Below are 10911 nucleotides of genomic sequence, written 5' to 3' on the forward strand. Positions count from 1 at the left end.
TCTTGCTCCAGCAAAGTGTCCTCCATAAGGGGAGTTGTGGCATTGCTCCAGTATTTTCTGTTGTTCTCCTTCAGGGATACACCTTCGAAGTAATTGGTCAGAACACCTTTTGTAGAGCAAAGGGTCGTCCCAGAAATACTGCTTAGCTTCATGATGGAACCTCTTTCTCCCTTGGTGATTCAAGTGGTATGGCTCTATTCCGGCAGCCAGGTAGTTTGCAATATCTGCAAACCAAGGAGCTTGTTTTTCAGAGATCATCAGAAGCTGCTCATCAGGGAATGTCTCCTTGATATGATCTCCTTCTTGTGGGCTTGCCCTCTCTAATCGAGATAGGTGGTCAGCCACCTTGTTATCACTTCCTCTCCGGTCCTTGATCTCAAGGTCAAATTTTTGGAGCAACAGTACCCATCTAATTAGTCTTGGCTTGGCATCCTTCTTAGCAAAGAGTTTCTTGATTGCTGAATGATCAGTGAATACTGTGACTTTGGAGCATATTAGATATGAATGAAACTTGTCACATGCAAATACAACTGCCAGCATCTCCTTCTCTGTCACTGTGTAGTTGGCTTGTGCCGGAGTAAGAGTTCTACTAGCGTAGTAAACAGTTCTGAAGACTTTGTCATTTCGCTGCCCAAGAACTGCTCCCAAGCCGAAATCGCTGGCGTCACACATTAGTTCAAAAGGAAGACTCCAATCTGGGCTTTGAATGATGGGTGCGGACACCAGCCTCGTCTTGAGCTCCAGGAAGGCTGTCAAACATTTTTCATCAAAATTGAACTTCCTGTCTTGCTCCAGAAGTTCACAAAGTGGTTTGGCAATTTTGGAGAAGTCTTTAATGAAACATCTGTAGAACCCAGCATGTCCCAAAAAGCTTCTGATCCCTTTTATTGTGGTAGGGGGAGGTAGCTTCTCAATTGCTTCCACCTTAGCCTTGTCCACCTCGAGGCCCTTGCTTGAGATTTTGTGTCCTAGCACAATGCCTTCTCTTACCATGAAGTGGCATTTTTCCTAATTCAGCACTAAATTGCTCTTGACACATCTTTTCAATACCTGTTCAAGGTTATTAAGGCAAGTAGGAAAAGAGCAACCAATGACAGAAAAATCATCCATGAAAATTTCTACTGCTTCTCCTACCAAATCAGTAAACAAAGCAAACATGCATCTTTGAAAAGTTGCAGGGGCATTACATAGCCCAAAAAGCATTCTTCTGAATGCAAACGTCCCAAAGGGGCACGTAAAAGTGGTTTTGTGTTGGTCTTCAGGAGCAACCGGGATTTGGTTGTATCCCGAATACCCATATAAGAAACAAAAGAATTCTTTCCCAGCTAGATGATCCAGCATTTGGTCAATAAAAGGAAGGGGGAAATGATGCTTTCAGGTAGCATTATTTAATTTCCTGTAGTCTTGACAAATCCTCCACCCAGTTATTTTTTTGGTGGCTATTAACTCTTGTTTGTCATTTTCAACTACAGTAATGCCACCCTTTTTTGGAACGCATTGCACAGGAGCAACCCATTTACTATCTGAGATGGGATAGATTATACCTGCATCAAGCCATTTGATGATTTCTTTTCTTACCACCTCCTTCATATTGGGATTCAGCCTCCTTTGATGCTCCATAGATGAGCTGTCAGGGTCTTGGAGCAAAATCTTGTGCATGCAAATTGTTGGGCTAATTCCTTTCATGTCAGCCATGATCCAGCCGATTGCTCCTTTGTAATCTTTGAGCTTTTGTGTGAGTTGAAGTTCCTGTTCATGGGTTAGCAAAGAAGAAGTAATCACAGGGAGAGTGTTGTCTTTACCCAAATAAGTGTATTTCAGGTGTTCAGGTAAGGGTTTTAACTCCAAGGTAGGTGGTTGCTCTACTGAAGGCAATTTCGGTCTTTGCTCCTGCTCTGATCGGTTTAAGGATTCAAAGACCCTTTCTTTCCTTCCCTGGGGTTGGTGGAAACTGATGGATGCAAGGTATTCTTCCAGCTTTTCAAAGTCCTTCATGCCTATCTCTGGCTGCAAATGCTCCTGCTGTTCTTCTCTTATGACCGAGTCAAGGATCGAAATGCTAGAGCATTCCTCAGTGTTATCTTCATCAAACTTTATTTCTTTCATGACATTAAACTTCATTTCTTCTCTGTTTACACTCATAGAAAGTTCACCCTTTCTGACATTTATGATAGCATCACCGGTAGCCAGGAATGGTCCGCCCAGAATTATTAGAACTTCTTGATCTGCTTCAAAATCTAAGATGATGTAGTCAGCTGGTAGAATGAACTTGTCTACTTGGACAAAGACATTCTCAATTTTTCCTTCTGGCTTGGCTATAGATCGGTCTGCAAGTTGAAGAGTGACTGTGGTTGGTCTTGCTGCTCCTATGTCAAGCTGCTTGAAGATGGAAGCTGACATTAGATTTACACTTGAGCCCAGATCACAAATTGCCCGACCAAGATAGTTCTTCCCAACTGTACACGGGATGGTGAATATAACAGGATCCTTTAGTTTGGGAGGAATTTTAGTCAGGTACTTGCACGATTGTTGAGTGAGGGCTACGGTCTCAAACTCTTCGATCTTTCTTCTTTTTGACAAAATGTCCTTCATAAATTTTGCATACGAAGGCATTTGCTCCAGAGCTTCTACTAGAGGAATGTTAAGTGAAGTTGTTTCATCAAGTCAAGAAACTGGCTAAACTGCTTATCCTCGTGTTGTTTTTTCAACCTCTGTGGAAAATGAGGCTCAATCGGTTCACTCCTTCTCTTGCATGGGGGAACATAAGTTGGAACTGAAACTGGTTCACTGACTTTTGTTGCTCCAAGGTCTGCTACAGGTGTTGCGTCATCCGGTTTGATTTCAGCAGACTCATTGCTCTGGACCTTCTCTTCTGGTCCTGTCTGAGCTTCAAGGTGTGAAGGGTCAGTGGCTTCTTCAACTTCCTTTCCTATGGGCTGTTTTGCTGGTTCGCGCTTTCGAGGTCGTGCCACTAAATCTGGGGGTGGTAAAGTCTTTCCATCTCGTAGGCTTATAGCATTACAATGCTCCTGGTTATCCTGAGACGGCTTTTCTGTGTCACTAGGGAGTGTCCCTGGTTGCCTCTGTTTGAGTGCTCCAGCCAGCTGACCAATTTGGGTTTCTAGGTTTCGCATGGCTGCGCTGTTCTGATTCATGTACTCCTTGACAGAAGTCTCAAAGGATTGGGACTTCCCTTCACCCTTATCCCAGTTTTGTTGGTTCTGCCTGGGATACGGGGGCCGGTTCTGGTAGTTTCCTCCACTACCTCCAGCATTATTCTGATTCCTCCAGCCTCGGTTATTGTTCCCTTGATAGTTGTCATTGCTCCTGTTGTTGTTGTCATGCCCTCCTGCATAGCACACAGCAGCTAAATTGTTACAGTCCTCATATTCATGAGGACCTCCACAAGTGGGGCAACTCTGACTTGATTGAGTCAAGAGAAGTTGCTCAGTTGGTTTTTTCTGTTCCATGGGCTTCCAGTTTTTTATAGTGTTCTGGAGCGAAGCCATTTGTGCTGAAAGAGCATCAGCTGAGCTTAGCTCAAGAACTCCTGCTTTCTTAGGAGCACTGTGTTGTGTGGAAGGCCATGAAATATGTTTTTTTTGAAAGTTTTTCCAACAACTGGTAGGTTTCTGGATAAGTAAAATCCAAAAGATCTCCCCATGCAGCTGCATCAACAGTTGCTTTCAATGGTGGGGTTAAGCCATGATAAAACGTGTGAATGATGCCCCAATCAGAAACTCCATGATTCGGGCAAATTCGTATCAACTCTTTAAAGCGTTCCCACGCTTCATACAGACTTTCTCCATCATACATTTGAAAGGAAGCTCTATCAGCCCTCACTTGGGCTTGTTTTGCTTGGTGACACGAGCTGTCGAACTCGCGCAAATTAAAAATTATTTTTTTAATTAGGGTTCAGAAAATTTGCAGTAAAGTGGAAACCCTAAGTCGTCTCTCAAGGAAATTGTTTTGGTTAAAATCGCTTATGAGAACAGAAAATTAAAAGGGGGGTTTTAGATTTTGATTCAATAATTAAAGAGGCAGAATATAAATTTGGAATAAAAATTCGTAATTAAAAATAACCAACCTAAGGTTTGGGTTCCATGGACGTCTTTCCTCGGATAAGAAGATATCAGAATCGTGATTGATTTGTCAATCGGATCAGAATCCTTATTTCCAATTGACAACCCTCTCTAAGCGATCGCTTAGCATTTGATCAAAGACGATGCTTCTACTCATACAATCGCAGAGTATCAGCCCGCTTGATTTAAGGTCATAGGGTCAATCAACCTAATCATCAAATCTGATGATTAATCCCTTTCCATAATCGCAATCGCGAACCTCAGATTGAATATCCACGATCGCACGATATCAATCTGAGTTGGGAAGGGAAACAAAACTGATTTGAAATAAACGCAGATCCTCAAGACCAATCCATGGAATCCATTACCCTTAGGTTGATTAAAAGGTTCTTAGCCTCGCATGGCTAAGGTAAACATAATTGAAATGAAAAGAAGAAGAAGAAGAAAAAAGATGAAGAACGCAATTGAATAAAAACTCAGAGAGAACTTCTCTGTTGTAAAAACTGACTCCCAAGGGTTTCCTAGAGTCCCCTTTAAATAGCCGTCACGCAGGACGGCTAGGGTTTCATTGCTTCAGCCCAAACATAAAATAAAAAAACCGAATAAAATAAAATGAAACAATAAAACTTGGCTTTGGGCCACTTAAGTAATTGGGTTTTAATTTAAATTACAAGCCCAATAGTCAAACAAAACTTCAGCAAAACGCGTCCAACTTGGTGTCCGAAATAGACCAGCTTCTAGTCCGAATTGGGCTTAGAGCTCTGCATAAGAATTGTAGCTCTCTGTGTTATCTGAAAAACCCAACAAGAACGGAGTCAATCCGACAACTATGGACCGAGATATGGCCAAAATACAGAAGTAACGTAAAGCTGAAAAATTCTGACGAAAATAAATTAAACCCAATTAAAAACTAAAAACCTAAATTAACTCTAACAATCATTATTTTATTCAAATAAATTCTAAAAATACTAATCAAGAGTAACAAATAAGTGTAACAAAATATGTGTTATCAAATTCCCCCACACTTATCTTTTTGCACTCCTGGGCAAAAACTAAAATTGAAAGTAAATACTAAGATCAACCAATCCTTTCTAACAATTACCAAGCATACAGAAAATATACAAAGATCACAAGTCTTCTACAGATAAATCAATCAGGACAGAAATTCCCTAATCTCAAATCACAAGACCTGCTAACTTCAACTGCAACTGCTAACTGCATAAAAAATGGTTCCTCACAAGATGCTCTCAATTTTTCTCTCAAGTGTATCAGTTAATTCAGTATATCACTCAAATCAACTCAAGAAAATCATCCTACCATAGGCTTGCTCAAGTTCTACTTCTCCACTGCTCATAACACATGCATGCACAAATCAAGAGGGCTTTATGCAGGGTTGTAATGGGGCTGAGGTAAAGGTATGGATGAATATGGAAGAGAAAGCTAAACACCCCAGAATTTTACAAAGAGCAAAAGTTAAGAACTAAACTAAGAACATAATTACGTTAGTTGGATGTAGCTAATGGAGTGATTTGGAAAATCTGGCGTGTTATCGTCGCTTGGTATATCTCTCAATTATGCAACCTAAGTTGTGCTATGCAGCTCATACTTTATTTTAATTTATGTAGGATCCTAAACAACTAATGCAGTCATGCACATTTTGCGTTATATAAAGTCTAATTCAAGCCAAGGTATCTTGTTCCCATTTGAAAAGAACATACAGTTGTGTGCCTATTGTGACTGGACTAGACCAGCTGCCCACTTACGCAGCTATCGCTTATAGGATATTTTGTCATGCTTGGTTAATCTCTTGTCTCCTAGAAGACTAAAAAAGTAGGCAACATTTTCTCGCTTTTATGTTGATGTTGAATATCGCTCCATGACAGCCATTACTTCTGAGCTCTTATTGCTGAAGTCCTTTCTTGCGTTTCTTGGGATACACCACCATGCACTTATGCAATTATTTTGTGATAATCAAGTAGCATTACATATTGCTATCAATCCGTCAACCCTGTCTTCTACGAATTCATAAAACATATTGAACTCGATTGCCATTTTGTCCATGAGCACCTCTTGGCCAAAACAATATCTACCGCATACATTTGATCAACTATGCAGCTGGTGAACATATTCATCAAGGCATTAGGGTGTAAGGATTTTTATTTTCTTCTCAGCAAGTTGAGCATTTCGTCCCTTCGTACTCTAATGGGAGGGGATTGTTTCGCTACCATGCGATTTGAAATTCATAACCGTTTGAAATTCATCGTTTGTTTTATTTGATGTATATATTATTAAATTATGTAACTGTTAGATATCATTAGGTTGACAATTATATATTAGCATTATTATTTTAATGGCCCAATGTAACTGAGAAATGTAACCCTGCGTCTATAATAAGGGAAGCTTGATTTTTGAATACAACGAGTGATACTGCATTTTAATAATCACTGTTTGAATTATTTGGCTAAAGTGTGTTGTCATTTATTCCAAAAGCTGAATCATGTATATTTTTGTAACAAGAGTTACACTACTGGTATATGTTTTGCATTTTGGAGTGCATGTAACTTTTTGATGTGTCTTGTGTTACTTGAGAAAGTAATTTTCACAGGTTAGAATAGAAACCTGGATTTAGTCACTCATGGAAAATCTGTCAAAGCTATTAGCTTTTTTGTCTTAGATAATTTATTTAGCATAGAGTGTAATATCTTTTGACTATATTTGTATGATTCCTTTGAGAGTAAAATTACTGAGAAGTAATTGAATGAATTTAGTGCACTTAACTTAAGACTAAGGGTGTGCATGACAACTATTCTGTTCCCTGGCACTGTTTCTGAAAAGAAACAATTCTTTTCTATTTTAGTGGCTTGGAACAGTTTCTGAGAAAAAAAATGTGTTTGATAACATGTTCTATTTTTATTCCGAGAATGAGAATTGCGTTTGATAACATAACAAATAATATAAAAAATTATAATTCTGTTAAGCATAAGTTTTTTTCATATTACACTTTCTTTTCCATATGGTGTGGTGGTGGTAATAGTGGCGGGGACGATGGCAGTAGTGGTGATGGCGGCGACGGCGACAGTGGTAGTGGAGACTACAGTGGCTGTGACGACGGTGTGGGTAGTTGGTGGTGATGGTGGCGGTGGTGACGGCAGTGGCGATTGTTGGAGGCGTGGCGGTGGCATGGTGGTAGTGGTGACGACAGTGGCTACGACAATGGTGGTGTCGACGGTGACGGTGGTGGTAATGACATGGTGGTGCTGGAGACAGCAATGACTGCAACGACGATGGTGGTGACGGCGGTGGTTGCGGTGATGGTGGTGGCGGCGGCGGTAATGACATGGTGGTGGTGGCGGTGGCGGTGACTACGACGACGATGGTGGTAGTTGGTGGCGAAGGCGCCGGTGGTGACGACTGTGGCTGCGACGATGGTGGCGGTGGCATGGTGGTGATGGTGACGACATTGGCTGCAACAATAGTGGGGGTGGTGGTAGTGGTAGTGGTGGCGATGGTGGTGGCATGGTAGTGGTTGTGGTGATATGGTGGTGGTGATGTGGCGATGAGTGGAGGTGGTGGTGGTGGTGGCGGTGGAATCCTAGTGGTGGTGACAACGACATTGGTGGTATGACGTCAACGACGACAATGGTAGTGGTGGTCATGTCGAGATAATGGTGGTGGTGGAGAGTAATTGAGATAGACAAGTGTTTCTCATTTTGTACCAGGGAACAAAAAATCAGATTTTTTTTTTGTATTATAAAAGGCAGAAATTTTTTTATTCTTTTTTCTGTTCCCCGACACCAAAATTAAATTGGTTCATCCCGGGAACAAAAAAATAAACCGATTTTACCAAACAAATTTCCTATCCATTTTTGTTCCCGGGAACAGAAATTAAAAAGAAATTGATTCCGGGAAGGTTGTCATGCACACCCTAAATAACATGGATTATTACCAAATTCCAGCTTTTCTTTCAAATTCTATTATTATTTTTCTATTATTTAAATATTTATTTATTTAAGAGAAAAGATAACATAAATAAAAACAAGCTGAGCTTATGTTTTTATAAAACATCTAGCATTGAGAAACGGCATAAAAGAATATAATGTTTTTGTTAACTGTTTATATTTCTAAAATTATTTGAAAAACATAACATTATTATTTGAATGATTTTATAAATGTTGATAGAATATATCATTTGAAATTACATGAAAAGAACAAAAGTACACTTTAATTGAATGATTTTAGTAATTGTTGATCCGATTTATCACGTGAATTATCTTAAACTTGGGATTTTTTATGACAGCATACACAATTTTTTATTTTTTGTGTGTACGTGTGTTATTGATTATGTTTATGAACGATTATAGGAGAATTTTTGTTGTCAAAACAATGCAACTAAAAATAATAGGTGTTTAATCTTAGGACACCATGACTTATTTTTAATTTTTTAAAAAATTCCTTTTATTCTTTAAATTTTCAAAAAAAGAATTCAATTTTACTAGTGAATTATAAGTATTCTTCCATTTCCAATATTATTATTATTACCTAATGTTAACAATTTAAATTTATTAATATATAAACAGAATAAATGTTTAAGTGAGGTGGCATAACAACTGTTTAGGGAAAGAAAAGTGAAAGTTGCCTACAATTTTTGTTAGTTTAATAATTAAATATCAACGTAAATTAATATTTTTAGGAGAATATGTTTATGAACGATGTTCAATTATTATTTTAGTATCAACGATTTTCAATATCAACGATGTTTAAATATCAACGTAAATAAATATTTTTAGGAGAATATCAACGTAAATAATGTTATAAGTATTCTTCCATTTCCAATATTATTATTATTAGCATAATATTTTTGTTAGTTCAATTTTTTTTATTTTTTTTGTGTACGTGTGTTATTGATTATGTTTATGAACGATTATAGGAGAATTTTTGTTGTCAAAACAATACAGGCAAAAAAATTTAAGTATTGCATTTTAATTAAATAATTACGCATTTATTGTAATTTTAGAAATAATTACGGATCTATTGCACAATGTGACGCTTTTTTTGGGCGTCACATGTGACGGCTCATTTAGGCGTCTCCCCTGGGCGTCTCTCACCAAAGGTTGACACGTGTCATTTTATTTTTATAAAAATAATATTTTAATCATAAAACTTCTGAAGGACATAACTTTTGACTCGGGTATCCAATTTAGGTAATTGTTTTTTTGATTCCACATAACTTTTCAAGATCTACGCAATGACATCTCATTTGATATATTTTATTTCTCATAAACACAATTTTAATTTGCAAGAATGGTATTATAAGAGCGGTTAAACCAAGAAGACTCTGAGTTCTGGGTTTGTGATTTAATATAAAGAAATAAATAAAATTTTGATTTGTGATTTAATTTTTTTTTATAATACTTTTTTTATTATAAAAAAATTTGGTTTATGATTTAAATTAAAATTAAAAATAAAAATTATTTTTAATAAGGAAAACAAAATAAAGATTTGATTTGTGATTTAAACTAAAAAATCAATTTGAAAAATCTGTAGAAATAAAGAAAATAATTAAATAAATATTCTAAATATCTAAGGAAAAAGGATATTATTTTTGAAATTAATGATTAATGCTATAATCTTCTGCGTTATTATTCGTGGTCTGAAATTAATGATGGCTTATGAATGTTTTTCAAAAATAAAATTACCTAAATTAGGCGTGATTGCCTCTTGATTGAAACCCAATTTAGACGTGATTGGTGACGTGTCAGGTGTTGACACGTGTCAAATTTTTAAACTCAGAATCCTCTGAGTTCTGCGTTTGTTATTTAATATAAAAAATAAATAAAGATTTGATGTGTGATTTAATTTAAAAAATAATTTTTTTTTATTATAAAAAAATTTGGTTTGTGATTTAAATTAAAAGTAACAATTATTATTAATAAGGAAAACAAAATAAAGATTTGATTTGTGATTTAAACTCAAAAACCAATTTGAAAAATCTGTATTAATAAAGGAAATAATTAAATAAATATTCTAAATCTCTAAGGAAGAAGGATTACCTAATTTAAATTTAAATTATGTTTGTGAGAGATAAAATATATCACATGAGATGTCATTGCGTAGATCTCGAAAAGTTATGTGGAATCAAAAAAAGAATTACCTGAATTGGATACTCGAGTCAAAAGTTATGGCCGGAAAAAAATTTTAATTATTGCATTTTAATTAAATAATTACGCATTTATTGCAGTTTTGGAAATAATTACGGATCTATTGCAAATTGTGACGCCTTTTTTGGGGGTCACATGTGACGCCTCATTTAGGCGTCTCTCACTTAAGGTTCACACGTGTCATTTTTTTCTAATAAAAAATAGTAATTTAATCATAAAACTTCTGAAGGCCATAACTGGCAAAAAAATTTAATTATTGCATTTTAATTAAATAATTACGCATTTATTGCAATTTTAAAAATAATTAAGGATCTATTGCACAATGTGACGCTTTTTTTTAGCGTCACATGTGACGCCTCATTTAGGCGTCTCTCATCTGAGGAGAGACGCCCCATGACACGTGTCTTTTTTTTCCAAAAAAATAATAATTTAATCATAAAATTTCTGAAGGTCATAACTTTTGACTTCAGTATCCAATTTAGGTAATTCTTTTTGTGATTCCATATAACTTTTCGAGATCTACGCAATGACATCTCATTTGATATATTTTATTTCTCATAAAAAAATTTAATTTGCAAGAATGGTATTATAAGAGCGGTTAAACCAAGAAGCCTGTGAGTTCTAGGTTTGTGATTTAAGATAAATAAATAAATAAAATTTTGATTTGTGAT

At 36.6% G+C, this 10911-nt stretch overlaps 1 protein-coding gene across 1 annotated transcript; it reads right to left on the bottom strand.

Annotated features, from left to right (window-relative positions):
• Nucleotides 1–2630: 2630 nt before the first annotated feature.
• Nucleotides 2631–7264, bottom strand: LOC133287948 (uncharacterized). The gene is made up of 2 exons (XM_061485647.1): nt 7082–7264; nt 2631–2882 (listed from the first exon to the last, which is right to left on the bottom strand). Exons 1-2 carry the CDS (start codon nt 7262–7264, stop codon nt 2631–2633), a joined length of 435 nt encoding a protein of 144 aa, XP_061341631.1.
• Nucleotides 7265–10911: the final 3647 nt, after the last annotated feature.

This window comes from Gastrolobium bilobum, unplaced genomic scaffold (assembly GCF_033153095.1).
Source record: "Gastrolobium bilobum isolate Gb01-03AN ecotype WA unplaced genomic scaffold, APGP_CSIRO_Gbil_v1 utg12444, whole genome shotgun sequence".
NCBI lineage: Eukaryota > Viridiplantae > Streptophyta > Magnoliopsida > Fabales > Fabaceae > Gastrolobium > Gastrolobium bilobum.